At 40.8% G+C, this 23,971-nt stretch overlaps 1 protein-coding gene across 1 annotated transcript in view; it reads left to right on the top strand.

Moving 5' to 3' along the window:
• The window catches only part of TNFRSF19 (TNF receptor superfamily member 19), a 183,712-nt gene that overhangs the window by 101,763 nt on the left and 57,978 nt on the right, over positions 1–23,971 (top strand). The window contains exon 5 of the mRNA XM_073613435.1: positions 3,989–4,074. Coding sequence (XP_073469536.1) covers positions 3,989–4,074 — 86 coding nt within the window. The remainder of the gene's footprint in view (positions 1–3,988; positions 4,075–23,971) is intronic.

Genomic DNA, 23,971 nt, shown 5'->3' with positions numbered 1-23,971 from the left:
TCAAGGAACTGAAACGTAGTCTTCCTTAGCTCCGTCAAGTGTGGCTCCCTTCTGGGGTCTATCCTGGGAGGATTTTACCGTTTTTTTAAGCAGGACTCCGACTGCAAAGGCCATAAGCATGCCTCAATGTCTTCCCCTGCAGGATCATTTTTTGATCAGCCTGTGGCCATAGCAACTTCTGAGCCCTCACACAGTGCCAGAAAAATCCATAACAGATGATTTTGGACAGTGCCATTACTGCCAGGCTTAGGGAGACTATTTCAGCTCTTATTGACATGGTGCTTAGTAATATAAGATCATCCTGCAGCTTCTGCTAATTCTTCTACCTGTCTGGGATTCTTTAGAGGCTGTAGGATTGCGTTTCCTTTGCACCTGCTAGTACCAGGCATCCTTTATGGGGACTGTGAGACTCCTGATAGTTATTTACATCTCCGAAACATTTGACTGCATTATACCGATTTTGAGGAGTGTTTTTTAGGAAACGGGCAATTCCCACAGTGGATGCTTTCCTAATGTGACGACCCCCCTGGAGGTTGTGCCTGGTTGTAGCCTCCCTGGCGGTTTTCCCGAGTGTGGCTCGGGGTTAAAATTCAGGACCATTAGCGGTAACCCCGAGCCACACTCGGGATTACATCGCAGGATCCTGGTGTGGCTTTACTTACCTTGTCCCCGGGATCCTGCGATGTCCCCCGCTGTGTCTGCGGGCTCTGTCCTCCTCTGAAGCCTCTCCGTGCCAGGCTCCGTTCCCTGCGTGCGGCGCGACGCACGGGGGTGGAGCCTGGCAGAAAATTCAAAAAATTGTAAAATCATAACACATACAGTACTGTAATCTTACAGATTACAGTACTGTATGAAATTATTTCACATCCCTTTTGTCCCCAGTGCTTTGTCTTATGCCCTGCATGCAGTTTTATGTTATATATACTGTTCTTTCTGCCTGGAAACTTGAGATTGTCCATAGCAACCAAAAAGTGTCCCTTTACATCAAAAGTGGCTTTAGACCAGCTAGAAAACAGCGATAGTAAATTAGAACACTTGCAGAATTGACTGATAGTGAATCGTGGGGAAATTTATTTTATTATTAATTTTTTTTTTTTTAATTATTTATTTTTATTTATTATATTATAATTTATGTTTTTATGTTTCAAACTTTATCATACCCGGGATATCTACTAGACTCTTGTTTGGACAGATTTAAGTGTGTTATTGTTAAGAATTTACAGACCGTACAATATAAAACGCCAAATTTCCATGCAAAATAATTGTACCGCTTTCAGCACCTAAAATCCGAAATAATCATACCGCCAGGGAGGTTAAAGAATCCCATCAACATAGCCTTAGAGATTCTTGCCAAAACTTTTTTCTCTGACTGGACTTGCATTGCAGCTCCCCTGACTGTATGCTAGTTTATCAAACTTTAGCAGAAACAGATCATAGGGTTCATAAAAAGAGATCCTGTTTCCTGCAAACTAATCCCCTGTTTGTGAAGCATTTTGAGCTCATGCTCATGTCCAACATCTTGTATCCCGTGCAAATCGCTTGTTGGTTAACGTGCAGTGGACTCTTTTGCTCAAATGTTGGGATTTGCCCAGTGGACTCTTTTGCGCAAATGTTGGGATTTGCCTTGGCCAGCCTCATTGGAGAGGTTACTGTGGGTAAAAATATTCATCTGCCGCAGCAGAAGAAGGCTGAACCTCAAGTAGGAATCCCCCACCCCCGACCAAGAAGAGCTCCTTTAATTACTCCCAAGCCCCAACCTCACAAGCCATACCCAAATTAAGTACCTAGTTCAGCTGCAAACCTTGGGCTTCCAAATAACCCAAGCCCACTAAAAAACCCTCTTCAGCATCAAGTGGGGCCTCCACCAACTAGAGTTCTGCTCTTTGTCCCGTCCCCAGTTCATGTCTTCCATCCTGCTTGTATCACTGCACAGATTATCAGACCACCATACAGCCTTCTATAGCATTCTAGATCAAGGCATTATCACCCTAGTACCTATGGCATAAAGATTTCAGAGGTTCTACTCCAGGTGATCACAGCAAAGTGTAGCAAATCTCATGTGCTGGACAAAAGGAAACACACAAGTATGCACCCTTGATGTCCACAAGGGCGAGAAAGCTTCCCTCCAACAGGGAGACTATGACACACCTGGTAGTTTGGAGTACTAGTTTTCTGCAGTGCCCACCACCATAAATGGAAGGCATATTTTTTGCTTTGTGTAAGAAAGTTTCATCACAGGAAATACTCCATGGGGCTAATTCTAACCTTATAACAGTTGGGCCTAAATCAACAGTAGGCGCCGAGTACCATCCAGGGCTAGATCTCTGCACTTGCGAACTTGTTTCAAAGACCACCAGCCTCCCATTCCAGCCTCTAGGCATTTTGAACCTATCAGAGATATTCCCCTTTACAAGTTTGTTTTCTTTCTCCATCCCCTCTTTGAAGCAAGTGTCTGAGATGATGGCTTTGTCCTGAAAAAAACATTGTTCCTCTTGCATAAGGATGAGGTGGTGTTGAGACATAGACTCCTTCTTTCCTAAAGCTGAGTACATAATGTCCAATAATTGGCTGGTTCACTGGGAATCAACCGTCTTTCAGTTAGTGTGTTCAGTAGTGTGTACGGATGCCCCTTGGGAGGGGGTGGGAGGAGTCCCCCTGGGAGTGGGCCCGCAAGGTAACCCCATCCCCCTCCTGGAGAGCACTTCTCCTAGGGGGTTATCTGATGCGGGGAGGAGCCACCAAGGGACCCCAGAAGTCGGTGTTCGGGGCCACTCTGTGCAAAACTAACTGCACAGTGGAGGTAAGTATGACATGTTTATTTAAAAAAAAAAAAAATATTTGAAGCTTTACAATCACTTTAAGGATCAGGTTCCACCCTTTCATGTCAATGCACACTCAGGTCTGTGAGTGCTTTTTTGGCTTTTCGACATCGGGCATCTGTTTTTCAGTTTTGCAAGGCTGCCACCTGGTCTTCTTTTCATAATATACCAGTTTCAAACAGTCCATCAGGCAGTTTGTTTGGGCCTGTTGGCATTCTGTTGCCCACATATTTTTATATTTTCCCCCATGCACATATACTGCTAACTCCGGCCTTTCTTTTTTTAATTGAAAATAGATGAGATTCTGTCAGTTTTTTTACTTGCTGTTTTATCTAAACCAACTTTTAAAGTTAATGAAAGTCCTGTTTTGTGCCCCCTTAATGTAATATGACCACTTTACACATTATTTGCAGCATGCAGGCTCCTGCTAAAGGATTGCACATAATTGTTTTTGTTTTTCTTTTCACCGCTCAGTAGGCTTTTTCCGCTTATGATTTTGTTCATGATGTATTTCAAAGTATTTGTTCCACTCTGCTTGTTTAGGTCCACAAATGCCTCAGTTGTAATTCCAAAGTTTCACTCAGCATGGCCGACCGTGGTAACTCGTACCAGCAAGCTTGTCAAGAATGCAGCAGTTGTTTTTATATGCTGCCGAATAATCACATTATGGCAGAAAGCTAGTCGGATACATCTGAGGACTTTCTTTTTTTCTAGCAGAATGTTGTCTCCTATTTTACAGGTGGCCATTCTTAATTGGAGGAGGGAGTGTGCTCTACAGTGTTCTCATTTTGGCATTATTTAACTGTTGAAGTATTTCATGCTATAGATGTCAAGAACATTAATAATTATATGTTAATGGTTTTAAAGTTCACACAATCGATAAAGCCTACTTGACTTTTCAGTTACACTGATTTAGCTGTTATCCTCAACTTTTGAATGGCTAAAAGTCGGAACCTGTAGAACTGCAAGTGGTGAGTATGTTAAAGCTTGTTCCATGATCATCCACTTTGTGTGCCCACAGCCTTTTCTACACAAGTTAATGCCTAAGCGGGCAGTTGCACAGTACAGAATCAAGGGAATCTGGAATCCCAAACCTGAAATGCATTTGTAACACCCACTGAGCTAATGAGCCTAAAACCTCAGTTAAAGGGAACATTTTTTTTTTGCAGGTACTATAGAAAGACAAAGCTTGGTGGGTTTCAGGATATGGAGTGTGTGCCCTGTGGAGATCCCCCACCCACCTATGAGCCTCACTGTGAGTATACACTCATTCATTATTGTGCATCACGATCTTTTTGCTGTCAATCCTGATAATCAGATTACAACGGTTTAATATTGTTTTGTGGCCCTCAAAAAGTTATTAACCTTATTAAAAATTGGTAAAAAGGTGCTCTTCATCACTTTTACACATAGTTTGTGGTTTGAGGAAGAATTTATTCTTGGACCAGTTTTACATTTATTAGATAGCATACTTCCAGTAGTTGAGGAAATACGAGTACCACCCTGTCTACTACTCACACTTACAGTAGTTGAGGAAATATGAGTACCACCGTGTCTGCTACTCGCTGATAGGGTACTCCTAGAACTTTTGGTTCAGTAATTGGTGTACTGCAGGCCTGTGCCAGCTTTATTCTAATTTGAAGAGGAAAGCTATTATTTTTGTTTATCTATTCCAGTAGTAAAGAGAGGGCGAAACATGGCAGAAAACACGTTAAATTGTATAATTCATGGACTGTTCTGGTGCTCCTAAATGAAATAACAATTTGCGGCAGCATGTAGTCCCAAAATAGATTACTGTAGGCCATCTGTTCTCTAGGACCAAGTGTGGTCCACAGAAAAATAAGTCTTGAGGTTGAAGCACTGTACAGCTCCATTCTGTAGAGTTGGACATTCCTGAAACATGCTTCAAAATCATTCACATTACATGGTAGAATGAAGCATACATTCTTATTGGGATTCCAGGGTGCTTTCTTTTATATCATTGCTTCTGTATTTGACAACCTCAGTTGATGCTCTTATCAAACATCAGACAGGAAACTAAAAAATGGCAGTAGCCACTGAAATGTTCAGTTAAAGCTCTCAGGAAACAGTAGGTTACATGAACAATCTTTCCTGACATGTCTAGTTAGATGTGCTATAAAGTGCACCAGTTTTTGCTTTTTCTGATGCCTTTGCTAAAATTTGCTCAAAAGGTACTGACACTGTGCCTGACCACTGTAGATAATTTAATTTGGCAACACCCAGAGTAATTTTATAGTGTATTGTGATGTCTATCTGAATAAAAAGACTGCTCAGCAACATGTTACTTTGAGTACAAAACTGCTGCATTTTCCCTAATGACCTGTGAAATGTGATTCATCTTGTGACTGCTTATTTGCACACATCAAGACATGATTGCCATCAGCAGTGCTGTTGTTTGTTTTACTCCAGCTTTCATATACTCTTTGTAGGTTAAATGATCAACTCCTAAAGCGGAACTAAACCCTCTTAATCAACATTAACTGTTTTTAATTCTTATGCTGCTAGCATTAGTAAATAGATAGGAATGTATATTTATATTTTCTTGTTTTTACTTTTTTTTTTTTTACATTTCTTCAATTGCTTCCTGGTTTAGGCCAAATTAATGTCCGACATCCCAGGGGTCTTCATGGACATTTTTTTTTCATTCATTAGGAGGATGGGAGGAGATGCTTTCTATGCTAAGCACACCCTTCTACCTGCATGCCCTGAGCTAAGGGCAGATGGATTCCAGGAAGCAAATGCTACATGAATCATCTGCCCTTACCCAAGATGGCCACAGCTAGAAATGTTAGGAGTTTTTTTTTTCTTGTACAAATGGGTTTATTGATCAGAAATATCAACATGTCAGTACAGATATATAATTAAAGACACAATATGCGTACATACTGAAGTAACTTATAATATTACATACATAATAGTTAATGACATTAGGATCTGGATCGGTATCGTCATTTTACAGTTAATTTCTTATAGTATCAACAATTAACATTTATATGGCGAGAGGCTGGGTTCCGCCACTTTATGAAACTAGTTGCAGAATTTTGTATAACATTTGTGGTGAGAACAGTGAATAAAAAAGAGTATATATGAAATATGGCAAATTATAGTGAAAATAAATAAAGATATTCACACTTTGGTTCACAACATGTGTCTAAGGCCCACAAGGCGTATCCTGTGGGCTATGAAGGCTGAGAAAGGGGAAGGGAAGAAAAAAGGGATAACGGGGGGAAAACCAGTAAGAAAAAAAAATAGAAATATAGGTTCTAGAGAAAAGAAAAAAAAGCAGCGGATGAAGAAAGAAGAAAGAGGGTGAGTCCATGGGGTGAGGAGGATGGAGCTATACTAGAGAGAGAGTAATGTGGAATCAAACCGGGATGGATGGGAGTACGCTACCCATGGCTGCCATACTCGAAGAAATCTGTCGTGCGTATCTGATGCCACTGCCGTCAATTTCTCATAACCATAATATCATTTACCCGATTCTTGACTGCCTCGAAGCTGAGAGCCGGAGTCTTCCAGGCCCTTGCTATGGTTAATTTAGTTGCAGTAAAAATTTGAGATGCCAGTTGGCGTTCTGGCCTTAGCAATTCTATGATCGGTTTCCCCAATATAGCTTCAAAGGGATCCCTTTTTATATTAGTATTGAAGAGGTTACGAAGCAATGCATAGACTCTGACCCATAGTCTACAAACCCTGGGGCACTGCCACCAGATGTGTGCCATTGTACCCTCATGAGAACACCCACGAAAGCACAAAGGGGAATATGTTGGGATAAATCTAGCCAATCTGGCTGGGGTGTAATACCATCTATAAAGTACTTTATAGGCATTTTCCAAGAAGAGTACATTTTTAGAGCATTTGGACAGTGCAATGTTCATGACCTGCCAGTCCTCCGGGTCCAATCTCCTCCCCAGTTCCGCTTCCCATTGAAGGTGATATGATCTCAGGGGTGGTCTCTTTGAGCCTATTATGGCCGTATATATTAAAGGAATCAAACCCGGAGACTGGGGCTGTGATCTACAAAGGCTTTCGAATGGAGGTAACGTGTAGGGGGTTGGTTGAAATTTTATCAGGGTTTGGAGGAAGTGTCTGATTTGTATATAACTGTAGTGCTCCCTAAGGGGAATGTTATAGGAGGAACGTAAGACTGCGAATGGGATGATCTTGGTAGGGGTGAACATAGAGTGGACATCACAAAGCCATTTTCAGTCCACCACGAAAATTGCAATGGATTATCGCGTCAAGGTGGAAATAATGGACATTGGAGAAGGCGCAGTAGGGGAAGGTGAGGAGAGATTAAGCCCACAGAATATTTGACTGAGTCCCATAAACGTAGAGATTGGGCCAAACATGGGCCTATAGTGGTTGGGCGATTGGGCTTGAGGGAGCCAAGGGAGGGATACCATATCAATAGTGGCCCATAGTGCCATTTGCTGTTTCTCATGGAGATGGGGCAATGGACGCTGCCGTATAGTAAGCTTGAAGGTTGGGAACCGAGAGGCCACCATTGATCCTACGGGCATACAACACTTGTCTTTTAATCCTGGGTTTTATTGAACCCCAAATAAATTGCATAATTTTTCGTTGATGTGTGCGGAGAACATAGGAAGGGACCTGGACCGGTAAGACCCGAAAATAGTATAGCAACTTTGGGAGATAAGTCAAATGGATGGTTGCAATCCTTCCGAACCACGACAGTGGAAGGGTGGACCAGAAGGAAAGCATAGCTGACAGTTTGCGAAATAATAAAGGATAGTTGGCATGGTATAGGCCTGAGTAGTTTGGAGTGAGCCGGATCCCAAGGTAAGGTAATGCTTCCATCCATTGGAAAGGGAATGTGGATTGTAGGGCTTCTAATTCTGAGGGGGAGAGGTTGATTGACATTGCTCTGGATTTGGTGGGATTGACTGATAGGCCCTAGAAGGTGACAAAGGTATCTAGAAGTGAAAGCAGATTCGGGAGGGAGATTCTTGGTTTTGTGATGGTCAGCAGAATGTCATCTGCAAATAAGGATAACTTATGTGAGTTGCCTGCCACCTCGACTCCCGCTATATCCGGATGAGATCGTATGGCCTCTGCCAGGGGTTCCAGTGCCAAAATAAATAAAAGTGGGGAAAGTGGGCAGCCTTGACGGGTACCCCTTTTAATAGGAAATATGTTTGACTCAAACCCGCAGTATTTCACTTTGGCTTGAGGGGAGTCGTAGATAGCAGAAACCCACCTCGTAAAGGAGGCCATAGCGTTTAAGTACCTGTATCAAGTAGGGCCACGACAAGGTGTCAAAAGCTTTGTTGATATCTAATGACAAAAACATTGTTTCTAGGGACCTATTATGGACGATGTGCTGTATTTGGAGGAGGCGCATTATGGCGTCACTAGCCTGTCTTCTTGGGACAAAGCCCACTTGATCCTTTTTTATCAAGTGTGATAGAAAAGAATTGAGGCGGTTAGCTAAGATTTTGGTTAAAATTTTCATGTCAATATTGATTAGTGAGATTGGCCGGAAGTTAGCCCACGAGGAATGATCTCTGTCAGGTTTAGGGATCATAACAACATTGGCGGTCAACAAATTGGATGTGAATAGGCGACCTTCCTTGACTGAATTATACATATTTGTTAAGTGGGGGGCAATAACATCAGCTGTTTACCGGTAGTAAAGTGCCGTAAATCCATCTGGACCCGGTCTTTTACCCACCTTCAATTCTTTAATACACTGGAGGACCTCCGAGACTTGTATGTCCCGATCCATCAGGGATGTATGGGCTTCAGACAAGGAAGGTAAAGATAGATTGGTCAAAAAGGCTTCAAGGTCTTGGGTGGGAGAATAGTCAGGTGCAGAGTACAGTTTAGTGACGCGATACCGGAATTCCTCCAGTACTCGCTGTGGGTTACCTGTAAGAGTGTTTTGGCGGGTACGTAGTGTAATGGGAGCGAATTTAGGGACAAATGTTCGCAGCTTATTGGCCAACATTGCATTTGGCATACCATTTTTGTCGGGTCCATCGTAATGTGCGTTCCGCTTCGTCCGTCAAACATAAGTCAAGCTCTGTGCGGGCCTTATCTAAAAGTTTGCGGTTAGTGGGGGTGGGGAATTGTTTAAAGATTTTTGCTATTGTTTCCAGGTTAGGCTCCAGATCATGGCGTACCCGTGCCCTTTCCCTTTTGCGTTTAGACGCCAGGCGGATAATGTGGCCCCTTAGAACTGCCTTGTATGCCTCCCATAATGTAACAGGAGACGAAACTGAACCTGCAATAAATTTAAAATATTCTACCGAGGCCTTGTGGATGTCTTTAAGAGTCTCTTTGTATGACAGAAGAGAGTAATTCATCACCCAAGGGGAGAATTGTGGTTTACAGAGTAGAGAATTGCACACCGTAAGAATAGGGTCGTGGTCCGATCATGGAACCAACAATATGGAACTTGATTCTATTAAGGGAAGGTGTTTGCGAAGAACGAACATATGATCAATCCTGGAATGAGAGTGATGAGGGTGGGAATAGTGGGTGTAATCTCTGCCCATAGGATGAAATTCCCTCCAAACATCTACTAAATCATGATTCTGCAGTGAATGTTGAAATGTTTTAGCTGCTGGGGAAATTAGTTTGTGGTCCGGAGGGTAATTGTCTAGGGAGGGGTTCAATGCCACATTAGAGTCACCTGCCAAAAGCAATGTGCCTCTCTGGTGAGAGCTCAACAAGCGCAGACATGGGTCAGGAAAGGTCCCGGACTTTTATTCGGGGCATAATAAGTCATAATCGTAACCTCTGAATCTTGGATGGTTCCCTGGAGAATTAGGTACCTGCCATTTGGGTCTGCTATTTGTTTACTGCAAGTAAATGTGACCGACTTGCGTAGGGCGATCATGAAACCCCTCTGTTTAGTAGGGGCATTGGCCAGAAAGACATGGGGATAATCCGCTGCAAAATATTTGGGGTATGAGGAGGAAGCAAAATGAGTTTCCTGCAGACATGCAATGTCTATTTTTTGTTGTTTGAGGTACTTAAAAATCTTGACCCTTTTATGAGGGGAATTCATGCCCTGGACATTCAGGGACAACAAGTTTATTGTCATTGGAGCGGGAGGGGACTCTTATGCATTGTTCCAGCCGAGCACCCCGTGGACTGAGAAAAAGGGGGAAGAAGGGAGAAAAGAGAAGAGACCAGGAGAGGGGGGGAGAAGAAGAGCAAAACAAAAAAGATAAGTGTATTGAGGAGAAGGAGTTTTTTTTTTTTCAAAGTGATTTCTCAACAAAAAAAAGCAGGTTAACATGGATGGATGGGTGAGTTTTCTTTGAATAATAAAAATTAATTAAACAGCGTTTTTTATTTTGTAGTGCTCGGGTATAGTTTAGTTCAGTTTTAAAGACATGTTCGATGATTGGTTTGTTACAGTTTCATTCTGAAAATTTCACAAGAAGAATGATGTAGTAACATCAGACAATTATTCATAACGTGATTTTTATGGAAAGATGAGAAAACTTAATAATGCATGCGTCAAGATGCATTGATTGATTGGAGTAGGCTACTTAAAGCCTTTACTTCCAGCTACAAACTATATATATATATATATATATATATATATATATATATATATATATATATATATATATATATATATATATATATATATATATATATATATATATATATATTTTTTTTTTTTTTAAACCTTTTACAAGCATTTTAAAAGATGTGTTTTAACACTCACATCTTCTGTTTTATTTCTCCCCCAATGTCCGGTTTCATCTGTTTAAATAACTTTGATCTTGGTATTCTGTTCGTTCTCATTTTGCTTGTGAGTATGTTAAGCCCACAAGCATCCTGTTCCAGGATACGGTGCTGCTGCTGGACCAGCCGTCCTCGCACATGCACAGTAATGCGTCATAGCGGTGCTGTAAAGTATACGGATTGCCATAACAACGGGCGTCGTCGTCGGAAGTGCACAGACCGTTGTTATGGCAACCTAGCCCTCGGCGCAGCCCACAGACTCCTGGGAAATGATGACACACATCCCCCAGGAGCAGTAGCAAGCGGAGGCGCCGAGGGAAGTGACGTCAGGAGTGGAGGTGATGGAGGCAGATTTCGAGGGACTACATAGCAACAGGCATGAAAATGTAAGTAAAAAAAAAAAAAATTTCTACAAATTTTTTTTTTTTTTTTTTAATTTCATGCACATTAATTACTTTTTTTTTTTTTTTGGGTGGAACTCTACTTTAACTTTTTCAGTGCTTCTATTAGAAATGTATTATTAATATACTGGATTTATATAGCGCCGACAGTTTACGCAGCTCTTTACAACTTGAGGGTAGACAGTACAAATACAATACACTTTTAATACAGTAGGAATCAGAGGGCCCTGCACGTTAGAGCTTACAATCTAAGAGGGAGGGTCAAGAGATACAAGAGGATGTGCTGATGGAAAAAATGAATGTACAGTTGTTGGGTGGAGGCCACATTGACTTCTCTGAAGAGATGAGTTTTCAGGGATCGTCTAAAAATAGACAAAGTAGGATATAGTCGGACAGATTGGGGTAGAGCATTCCAGAGGATGGGAGAGGCTCGAAGAAGTCCTGAAGGCGAGGCAAAATTGATAAATTCACATCAGCATTCTACAGTGTTAGTGATTTTTCAGCCTGTCCAAGTAAGCTGCACCTATCACCCCAGTGTACGTTACATTATAGTGTGGATCATACCAGTATCTATTCTGTGGTCTTTTGATGCTAATGCTGTTTTTCGCTTAATTGGCTTTGAAAAATATTTATTTGAAGTACAGCCATGGCACATTATTGTGGTTAGGCCATCCAAAATGACTGTTTTCATTTGGATGGATCCTGGTCAGCTGAATCACTAGCTAGATTTGGGTACATCTTGGTGACTCCACCAGGGAAATCGTACTGCAAGAGTTCTTGGATCTGCTCCTCCTTTCACCATGGAGTCTCTGTTAAAGCAGCAGGAATCTTAATCGTCTTGCTATATTGTCCATAATATGTAATTCATAAAGCATTAACAGGGAAAAACACATCCTTTTTATGTTTTCAAGAACCATTCTATTTAAAAAAAAGAAAAAAGATAAATACATTCTATTAAAAAAAAAAAAAAAAAAATGTTCACAGAAAATGCACAAAGCAGATAAATGGTGGTAACAAAGCCCACTGGAATATACTGTATATTATTAAATTACAGCTAAAGGCTGTAAAATATGACAGTGTAAACAAGTACCATATCTATTTGACGTGTGATGCACAAGCAAAAACCTTCTTTACCTTCCCAGACTGAGCCAAATCCTCTTTCACTTGTTCCCCCTCCCAGACACTGCAACTCAGAGTGAGTGCATTTGAGCAGCAGAGGTAGTGCTGTCTATCCCAGAAATCAGTGGGCAGGACTAGGTGTGGCCAGATGATCTTTGACAATCTACAAGCTTGTGAATCGGCAGTAACAGGAGCAGTGCAGCATTGTTGCCACACATTATCACATGAAGCTGTATTTAGTGACCTTCAATGGCAGGATCATCAGGTATTGATGGGACTTTGTAGGTGGACTAAGGCTGCTTACAAACTCTTTGTGCAGTTTGACCACACCATGGGAGCAACACAGTGTACCTATGGGTTTGGTGTGATTTGGCTGTGCTTTCCCATTACTCCTATTAGGTCTTGCGGTTTTAGTGCACTTTCTGAAAGTGTACCAAAATTCCTGCATACTGCATCTTTGGTGCGCTTTCAGAATGCGCACCAAAACAGCACAACCTAATAGAACTCTATGGGAAAGCACAGCTGACCCGCACCAAACCTGCGGATGCACTGCGCTGCTCCTGCGGTGTGGTCAAACCACACTGCATCAGTCTGAAAGCAGCTTAAGAGATGTATACACAGATGTACTTATAATTAAATGCTGTAGCACCTACTTTTGAATTGGAGGCTAGTTCTACTTTGAGTAACAATGATTACGACATTGAATGTTGACTACATTTTTCATGATAAAAAACTTGAGTAGACCTCTAGGTCTAGGATAGCAGGGTTTCAAAGGCGGCCTTTGAAAACGTTGATGACGAAATGCATAAGACGGAACTACGCACTTGCGTCATTTCCGGTACGGGAGCCCGGAGCGCAGCTGAATCTTGGCCCCTGAATGCTTTGTACCGACCATAGTTTGTAGCAGTTTTTACCCACTTGGTGGGATTTTTTTTGTTTTTAATGCTTTTAATAAATAATATTTTACTGCACTATGGGAGGTATATCTATTTTTTGTGAGGACATACCCCTGTGATCTCACACTGTATCTGGTGGAAATCAGTACTGGAAATTCATGGATGGGAGACTCTTGGGCAGGAGACTGTATTATACCCTGATTTGAAGATCCAGTTGGAGGGTTCCTAAAGGGATAACACACCAGATCACCTGGAGGATCCATCAAGGGACACCTTACCTCTGGTACCTGTATATGCCATCTACCCCTGCAGGGGTAATAGGAGTCGGTGAGTGGGGACCCATATGGGGGAGCACAAAAGTCACCTAACCTGCTGAGCACTTCTGTCACTTGGAAACTTCTAGCAACTTTTTACAGCCACTTGACACATTTTTCTACTAGAATTCATTAAGTGTGTTTTTTTGTTTTTTTTTGGTTCTTTGATGCACATATTTTTTGGGATAATTGGACTATTGTATCTACAGTTATTATCACACTTTTAAGTTATATACTGTAAGTTGGATACCACATTATTACTGGAATTGTTTTATTACACACTGTATGGTGTTTTTCACAGATGGGCATTCTTTCCACACACTGTGGATCTATTTGTTAGCTGACGTAGATACCACATTATTACTGGAATTGGCTTATTACACACTGTATGGTGTTTTTCACAGATAGGAATTCTTTCCACACTTTGTGGATCTATTTGTTATTAAGGTTTTTAGTAGAGTTATGGTGTATGTGGTATTGCACTTTCTTATTTATTACCTTTCATGCTTATAGCACATCTATCAGGTTCTGTTATAGAAAGTGTCTTAGCTCTCTCGATCTTAGGGTTGCGCCACTCACCCCATTTTTCCTTACTCATTGTGGGATATAAAACACAGTGTTGCTTTTATGGGTTCCAACAAAAAAGGGGGGGGGGGGGTTTTGAATGAGAGATGTATACCAAAAAGCAGTCCTGGCAAAGAACATTTTATTATACCGTGTGAGATCATGTATAACATGCTGAATAACACAAAAATGCATACACAGAATCGCATACACGCAGGGCATGCTGGAAACTGCATATAAATATTGACGCCATGGTACTTGGCATATCATAAAGTAAAAACAAGTCCTGCACAACCAGGGCCACTGGAAGGGCTGAATGATGTTGGAAAGTCTAGAATAAAACAAAATAGGAGACATAAAATCATCTGTATGGACGTCATGCATCTATGTAAGCCCGACACATTTCGTTGGGGTATACTAACTCTTCAGGGGCGAATGCAATGGTGATCTATAAAGAAACATAACCATATGGTATAATATTCTAACTGAATAATAGGAATAAATAATGTGTAAGGAACAGGATGGACATCCCTATAGATACTCACGTCAACTGCATAGATGTGAACAGAGCATCAGAGCCGTTAAAAAGGTCTGGCATGGGAGCTGAGGTAGAGACGCTCTCCTTCCTATTTTGGTGGCTTTCGAGTATCTGTTTTTTCATCTATGCTCAGTTTTTCCCTTCATCTGACCTTGTGTATGGGCTTTTCACACTCTTCATCAAAAATATTATACATTCAATATATATTACTGATCTCAATTCACAGAAGTTTTGGCTCACAGTCACCCACATTTGCACATTTATCCTGGTGAATCTACAGTGCTCCCTGCTTGTCCACGTGTCTCTACCATGGCATCAATATTTATATGTGGTTTTCAGCATGCCCTGCGTGTATGTGATTCTGTGTATGCAATTTTGTGTTATTCAGTATACATGATCTCACACAATATAATAAAATGTTCTTTGCCAAGACTGCTTTTTGGTATACAACTCTCATTCAAAAAACTCCCCCCTTTTTGTTGGAACCCATAAAAGCAACACTGTGTTTTATATCCCACATGTTTACTTTATACAGTGATTGGCCTCACTTAAAGTCCCACTGACCACTTTCCCTTTTCTTTGATCGCATTGAATGGGCATATCTGTAGGCAGTTATGTGGAAATTTGGGTTTGGTAGTCGGTTTATTTCATGGGTACAGCTCTTATACTCAGCACCTGTGGCGGCCATTCGGGAGGGGGGAAGGATCTCACCAACCTTTAGCTTACACAGAGACGCAAGGCAGGGTTGCCCCCTGTCTCCCCTTTTGTTTGCCCTGGCCATTGAACCCCTGGCTGCCCTAATCCATTCTAATACCCTAGGGCTTTCACTATGGAGACCTTCATAAAAAAATAATGATGTACGCTGATGGCAACATGCTGTTCCTGGACGATACATCTACTTCCTTAAATGAGGCGATGAGAGTCGAACGTCAATTTGAGTACTCAGGTCTGGTCATTAATTGGAACAAGTCCTCACTGCTGTTATTGGATTGGACACCTACCCCCCCTCTATTGATCATACAGGATATCCCGGTGTCTCCATGCCCGTTAGACTATGTCAAACTTAACCTAACCCCTCTACTCAGTCGCTGCCGTGATAGGGTTAAGGTATGGACTAGGCTGAAATTGTCCCCGGTGAGGAGGGTGAATCTAATAAAAATTATTTTGATGCCACAACTGCTCTGTGCTACACAATTCCCCTATGGTAATTCCGCTGAAAAAGTTTAGAATTATTAACTCAATTTTCAGATCCCTGATTTGGCACTCTAAGCCTGCTAGAATAAAACTGGAGCAATTGCAGCGCCCAAAAGAGGCTGCCGGCTTGGCGTTGCCCAATCCTTGGCTATACTACTTAGCCTCCCAACTGCAACACATTGCGCAGGTTGTGCGACCATGGCAGGAATTGGAACTGAATTTACTTGACTCCTCTGCCCAGCTACTCGGTTTCATGACTGGTAGGGGGGTGGCAGACGGCCTAGAAGCCCTATACTTTAACAAATCTAACAAACTCTACCCTACATATACCCTTATGCAGAAGATTTGGAACAAAGTCAGGATGCTGCAAGGAGTCAACAGGTTTACTAAATATAGTCCCATATGGGATAATAATAATCAGGAAATAGCAAAACTGCCCTATGGTTTGAAGTGGAAACAGTTTGGTATTTCCCATATGACCCATATTTTCAGAGATGGAAAATTGAGACCCTTTTCTGAGCTCCGCGAGAACTTTGGACTCCCGGCATCTCGGCACTTTTATTACTTGCAAATCCAACATGCGGTTAACGCCCAGAGGGGTACGGATCAATGGTCCCTGGATGCTACGTCTGTTTTCAATTACCTGTTTGAGGTTACCACATACAAGGGATTTATATCTTGCTGTTATGCCATGCTGCCTAATCTCTTCCTACAGGACGCTCCCCTGAAGGTAGTGTCCCAGTGGGAACAAGATGTGGGGGCGTTCAAAGAAGAGCAGTGGGAGGATGCCTTGCAGGTGGTTCCCCACTGTTATTTGAACATGGCTCAGAGACTATCACAGCTCTATATAATCCTTAGGGTACACTACACACCAACTAGGTTGGCCCGTGTGGTGGTGAGACCTGACTCCACTTGTACTAGATGCAGTAGAGAACATGGAGCTCTAATACACCTTTTATGGAGGTGCCCAAAACTACACCTATATTGGTAAAAGGTTATTAATACTCTTAATAGAGTCTTTCAGGCCCAGATCCCACTAGACCCTAAACATTGTTTACTAGGGATACTAGATAGCCTCCCAATAGAGGATATCCCTAGACAAGCTATTGCTAGAGCTCTCTTTCAGGCCCGCAAAATGATTCTGAGACACTGGAAATCAACAGAACCTCCCACATTGCAAGAATGGATTACTCAAATGGGGGAAACCCTCCGCCTAGAAAAGCTTATATATCAACACAGGGGTAACCGGTCCAAATTTGACAAATTATGGGCCCCCTGGTTAGATGTCCCTGGTCTAACTCCAGTAGAGTTGGTTTATGACCGCATATTCTAGCATTGAAAGATCTATCCGTCTGGTCATGTCTAGGTTTCACATTTAGTATATGTATAGATCTACCTGAGGAGACCAAATGTTATATGATTCAGATATAGAGACAACATTGGATGAGAAATAGCGATAAAGTGGTGTAAAAGTACATTATTTTTTTTTAATTGCTTCCTTGTGTACCCTGAAGGTTATGTGTAATGGTTCTGCTCTGGAACATGTATGTTTTATTTCCTATGCTCAATAAAACCTTCTTTGTTTGAGAAAAACAAAATTAAGATACTCCCACTATATGCACAGCGTGTCTAAAAATAATTTAAAAAAAATTATAATATAATATAATTTCTTACTTTCACAAAGGAGCACTTTGTAAAAGTAAAAGAAGTCAGAAAAGTGATGTCACACGTGACATCATAAATAATAAAACTTGATGCTGAATCCCAACCAGGATCACACATCTCATCCCTATTAAAATTTGGATTACTAAAAAAGGGAGCAGAGTGGGACTTTAACTGCTTCCTGACCGCCTACCACATATATATTGCAGTAGGGCGGCCCGGCTGTGTGAAATCACTTACCCATATGTGATTTCGTGCAAGAGGTCTGGGGCACGCGCTTGTGCCACCGGCGACCCACTCCCACTGTGATTGGACATGGCGGCAGCCAATCAGCGCATCCAGTGGCCGCCAGCCACCCGTGATCGTTCACAGGAGAGGCAGAATGGCGGTCTGCCTATGTAAACATGGCAGACTGCCGTTCTGTCAGGGAGGAAAATGGAGATCTTTAGTGTTTTTGCTAAGCAGAAACATGGATCTCTGTTTTCCTCCAGTCACAGCATTCCCCCGAAGTTAGAAAACACTCTCTAGGAGCACACTTAACCCTTTGATCATCCCTGATGTTAACCCCTTCCCTGCCAGTGTCATTTATACAGTGACAGTGCATATTTTTTAACACTAATCACTGTATTGGTGTCACTGGTCCCCAAAAAGTGTCACTTAGTATCAGATTTGTCCACCGCAATGTTGCAGTCCTGCTAAAAATCGCTGCCATTACTAGTAAAAAAAATAAAAAGTCCGTAAATCTATCACATAGTTTGTAGACGCTTTAACTTATGCGCAAACCAATCAATATACGCTTATTGTGATTTTTTTTACCAAAAATATGTAGAATACATATATTGAGCTAAATTGATGAAATTATATTTTTTTAATTGGACACATATGTTCTATAGCAGAAAATAAACAATAGTTTTTTTTTTTTCAAAATTATCAGTTTTTTTTTCTTTATAGCGCAAAAATTAAAAACCGTAGAGGTGATCAAATACCATCAAAAGAAAGCTCTTTCTTTTGATGGTATTCGTGAGAAAAAAAGGACATAAATTTTATTTGGGTACAGCATCGCACGACCGCGGAATTGTCCATTAAATTAACGCAGTGCTGTATCTCACAAAATGGCCTGGTTATTAAGGGGGTGAAACCCTTCCGGGGCTGGAGTGGTTAAAGGTACCAATAACCATAAAAGGATTCTAAAAAATTATTGACTTTATAAACAATGTTTAAAAGATTAGCATACATAGAAAAATGAATAACAACTAAATACATCAATGATTATCTGCATCATATATGTTCCATCCATCAAAAAGTCTTCAGATGGCAACTTGAAAACCTCAACGCATTTCAACTCATAAAGAGTCTTCATCAGGAAGAAAGCAGTATATTCCAAAGATGCATTGATAAAGCAAATAGATGGATGCAAGTCCTAAAGGGATGCCCTAGAATCGGAATGGATGCAAGGAAGAATGACCCAACCAACTTCTCAAAAAAAAAATATGAGGGCAGGGGAAGTAACCTGGTATGGATAAGTAACAAATTCCAGGGCTCATAGGTTCGCCTTGATGGTGCTAAACAGACCCACAGTAAGGACAGCACTCCTTTACAATTGTAATATTATTACTTTTTTTTTTTTCTTTTTTTTTTTTTTTTTTTTTTTTACATGCTGTCACAAGTCATTGTCCCTGATCACTGCCACACCAGTTAAGTGATGATGCTGTACTGCACTGTTGACAGGTTGAACAAATTGAGGCCAAACTCCAGCTAATATTTTATAATCAGTTAAAGCAAATTGTTTTTTTTTCCTTTTGGATAAGGTTTTACATAAATAAAAGCTGGTCATTGTAAGCACCCCTACCAGTGTCAAATGGTTTGTCTCATATCTGTAACTGATGCATTCTGCCGGAGAGCTTTTTCTTTTGAAAAACATGATCACCAAAGGAAAATAAAAGAATAAAAGCCTAAAAAAAGAAAAGTATTGCAGCCATCACATCTAAGGTTTGGTAAGCTGCAATACAATACATGTTTGTTTTGGGATTTAATATTGATTTAATTTTAGCTATTAACTTCAAGCCTTCAAAACATTCACAATCTAAAGGCTCATACACACTATAAGAATATCGGGCGAACATTTTCATCCAAAAAATTTTCGTTCTTCTTTTTTATATAGTGTGTACACAACTTTTGACAGCCAATTCCGAATTCCCGAAGGGTCAAACTCCAATTTTTTTTTCGTAGGAGGACAGAACGAAAGATTTTCATGTTTAATACTGTTTTCGTACGATTTTCAAAAATCAGAAAATAAAAACTGCGCGTGATCAGAAACAATAAACAATAAACATACGAGAATTTTCGTAAGAATTTTCGTTCATCAGTTCCGATTTGCTGTGAAACAACGAGGGAAATCGTAGGATCGTTCACCCGATTTTCTTATAGTGTGTACCCCACTTAAGACTGTCTTCTGTTCAGAATGTTTGGGGTCTTTTAATAGATTTTTAACCACTTGCCAACCGCCCACCGTCGTTATACATCGGCACATTTGAAGAGGAATACCGTTGTTATGGCAGCAGCTAGCTGCCATAACCCCGATATCCTCTTCTTCAGCTAGCAGTCAGCTTTCAGATAAAAGTGGTCTCTGCGGCAGATTCGCCGCAAGATCATTTTAATTGGTGGCGGGAGAGGGGCCCCTCCCGCCGCGCTTCAGTGCCCACCGCCACTTACCGGAGCCGTCGGTAGTGGTGGAGGCGATCGGATCCTTCTCCCTGTGTGGTATGGAGCTGAGTGAGGGGAAGATGGCCCCACTCGGCTCCATACCATTGCAGGGCGGAAGCTACGTCAAAACGTCACTTCCGCCCATAGCTCTTTAAAGGGACTTTTTTTTTTTTTTTTATTTTTTTTTCAAATGACATTTACCATATTTTATTTAATTTTTTTTTATTGCATTTTAGTGTAAATATGACTCTTTTTGACCCCAGATCTCATATTTAAGAGGTCCTGTCATGCTTTTTTTCTATTACAAGGGATGTTTACATTCCTTGTAATAGGAATAAAAGTGACACATTAGCTTTACACTGTTCTTTAAAAAAAAAAAAAAAAAAAAAAAAGAAAGAATAAGACGTAAAATAAAACAATTTTAACCCACCCCATCCCGCCAAGCTTGCGTGCAGAAGCGAATATGTGAGTAGCACCCGCATATGTAAACGGTGTTCAAACCACACATGTGAGGTATCACCGCGATTGTTGGAGTAAGAGCAATAATTCTAGCCCTAGACCTCCTCTGTAACTCAAAACATGCAACTTGTAGAATTTTTTAAACACTGGCTATGAAGATTTTTAAGGGTAAAAGTTTGTCGCCATTTCACGAGTGGGCGCAATTTTGTGACATGTTGGGTATCAATTTACTCGGCGTAAAATCATCTTTCACAATATAAAAGAAAATTGGGCTAACTTTACTGTTGTAAAAAAAAGTGTGCTTGTAAGACCTCTGCACAAATACGGTGTGACAGAAAGTAACGACCGCCATTTTATTCTCTAGGGTGTTAGAACCCCCAATCATTATATATTTTTTTAAAAGTAATTTTCTAGCAAAAAAAAAACTGTTTTAAACCAGTAAACACCAAATTGTTACAACCCCCAAACATATTATATATATATATATATATATATATATATATATATATATATATATATATATATATATATATATATATATATATATATATATATATATATATAGTGTGTGTGTATATGTATGTATGTATGTATTTTTTTTTTTTTTTTTTCAAAACGAGGCTCTGTCCTTAAGTGATTAAAGATAAGGGCCCTTGCTGTCATGTCCAAGTGTGAGTTGTGTAAATAAAATCTAATATATACACACACACCATTGTTCCTACACCATATAGTTTCCGCATAACTTGGAAAAAACTGGTACATTTGGTACTGTTTGATTCCAGACACATTAAAAAAATTATTTCAGGAAACACTGTGCTTTCGTTTTCTTACATTTTGTATGTGGCCAGAATCAACAGAAAATCACTTTTTTTTATCATTCTCACCATTTTTTCTCTCATTATTAAAAAATAAAAATAAAATAAAATATATAATTTAAGTATGGTATAAAAAAGTACAATCTGTCCCCTAAAATAATGTTTATTATCAGATAATCTATTGCATTTCCAAAACCTGAAAAAACCATGGGACTCAAGAGGGTTTACATAGGTTAAAGGCACTGGGACTCAAGTGGCTAAGGACTGGTGGGCTGCAATAATTAACTTTTAATTGTTACCTTTTATACACTTTTAAAGCCACCCTAAAAAATTGTGAGAGGAGACTACTTTCTATTAGCTGTGGCAGGTGGGAAGAGATGGAAACTCATGTACAAGGATCTCGCAACTAGAGAGAATTATTGGATGATCCAACTCTCCATCACCTATCAAAACCAAAATGCCAAGTTTTGGGTGGCCTGACCATTTTTTTGCCCCTTTTCATGTTGACTCTAAAGAAACAGGATTGATAGATTAGCTCTCCTGCGTAGTCGGCTGCTTAGATGTTAGCTGTGAAACAGTCTTTAAGAAAATGTACGGAGAAGATTGAAAGTTGCTTATCTCTGGCAGATGTGTGGATATTTTACTGGACATTGCATACTGATAATATCTCAGTCTCAAAAGTCTGCTAAAAGGCAGAGACAAATATTTGTAGGTCCTATTGAAGTGCTGCAGTGGCGTATGAAAGTGTTAATGCCTGTGGGGCCCCCATAAATTAACAAAGTCTTTTGTAACACTGAGATGGTTTGGCAAGTGTTTTGTTTGCCTGTGAACACTTGTAAGGGGCATGAACTTCCTGTGCTGAAGGCTTATGGAGTGTAGCAAGTTTATTAAGACTTTGATCAGAAATTCTAAGAACTAGTAGCAGTTGATTATTACCCAGCTGGCAATAAATCTCCAGCCTTCTTTTTATCCACTGCCTGATTTTTAAAAGATTTTAAAACAGAAACTGGTTTAATCATTTACCCTTTCACTTGGGGAGGCTTGTCGGAGACCACTAGGGTGAGAGTGGAAGAACCTAGTAATATACTCATACTTGGCAATTGGATACTTTTTCTTTTCTATTTAATGTTTTCAAACATTGTGGGGCTTGTTCATATGCAGAAAGTATGAAGTTTAAAGTGTTACATGCTTAAATAAGGTTTAAAAGTCAATCCAAACTATTTTTTTTTTTTTAGATAGAGTGGGGAAAGTTAGGACTGCTGTTTTTACTGCTGTCAGATTAACAGGATTTACCTCCATTTGCTGTTCTTCTGACAACCTTTTATCTGGTAGGAAGGGGGGGGGGGTCTCCAACACTAACTCAAAAATTTTTTTTTTTCTTTGCATAGATTGAGAAAGCCTTGTCAGATCTTTATTTTAGTTCTATCTTGTTTTATTAAAGTCATTTTAGACAGAAAATACAGGTACAGAGAGAGAATATGTAAAGTACAGAGAATATAGGATTTATAATGTTTTAATTGGCAAGTATACACCTCAATCGCTGTTAAGCAAGTTCAGGTTTAGATAATGGCAGTTAAGAGGTATTAGAAGATGGGCTTTACCATCTCAGATCATCTAGGACAGTGGTCTCCAAACTGCGGCCCTTTGCCTGCCTTTATCTGGCCTTTGGGACACTATTCCTCCCACTGATATGAGATGCTAATCTGCCATCTGACACCAACAAATGGGTGCCATTTCTCCCACTGACACCATTAATGAGACACTTTTCCTTCCAGTGATACCAATAATGGGCTTTATTCCTCCCCCTAATACCAAATGTGGTGATGTTTACTTCCACTGATGCCAGCAAAATTCCCACTCACACTAGCCACAGTATGGCCCTCCTAAAGTCTGCAGGACAATAAACTGGCCCTTTGCTTAGAAAGTTTGGAAACCCCTGATCTAGGAGAAAGCTTATAAGGCAACAGCCCGACTAGAGACACCATGCGGTATCTCCTAAGGGTTGTGTAACATAATTGTAATTGGGGGAATTATCTGCATTTAGGATGACATAGAACGGGGGTCAGCAACCTATAGATCACGATCTACCAGTGGATCACGGTCTGGGCTTGCTGATCCACCATTCCAGAGAATCAAACAGTGCAATGCAGAGGGATTACTTATAAAGTTGGAGCTGTAGTAGAGAGCAAGAACTGCATAAGCCAATGCCTCCTCTGTAGTGCTGGCTCCTGTCCCATGCGGAGTGATACCAACTGCATTCCACCTCTTATCCCGGCTAGCGGTCTCCAGAGTGGTGCCAGCAGCAGGAAAAAAGATCTTCAGGTCAGTGTGAATGAATACTCTGGGCATAATGGCATAGGGCTACTTTCACACTGATGCCCTGCGGTTTACCCACACCACAGTGTGCAGTGCAGTGTACTTGAAGCTTTCCTGGGGGTTTGCTGTGCTCAGCCCGCTTTCCTGCGGGTTTAGTGCACTTTCTGAAAGCACATCAAAACTCCTGAATGCAGAGTTTTGGTGCGCTTTCAGAAAGTGCACCACACCTGCAGGATATAATAGAAGTCTATGGCAAACCCAGGAAAGTTGCAGATGCACTGTGCTGCATGCGCAGTGCAGGTAAACTGCTGCTCATTAGTGTGAAAGCAGCCTTATAGGGGGCTCAGAACAGTAAGGGTTCATTTACATTTGTTTGAAGGCGGTCGAGGAAGGAGTAGGGAGGAAGGAAAGGGGTATGTGAG

Source organism: Aquarana catesbeiana, linkage group LG02, assembly GCF_042186555.1.
Source record: "Aquarana catesbeiana isolate 2022-GZ linkage group LG02, ASM4218655v1, whole genome shotgun sequence".
Classification (NCBI taxonomy): Eukaryota; Metazoa; Chordata; class Amphibia; order Anura; family Ranidae; genus Aquarana; species Aquarana catesbeiana.
This window is presented reverse-complemented; position numbering and strand designations above follow the sequence as displayed.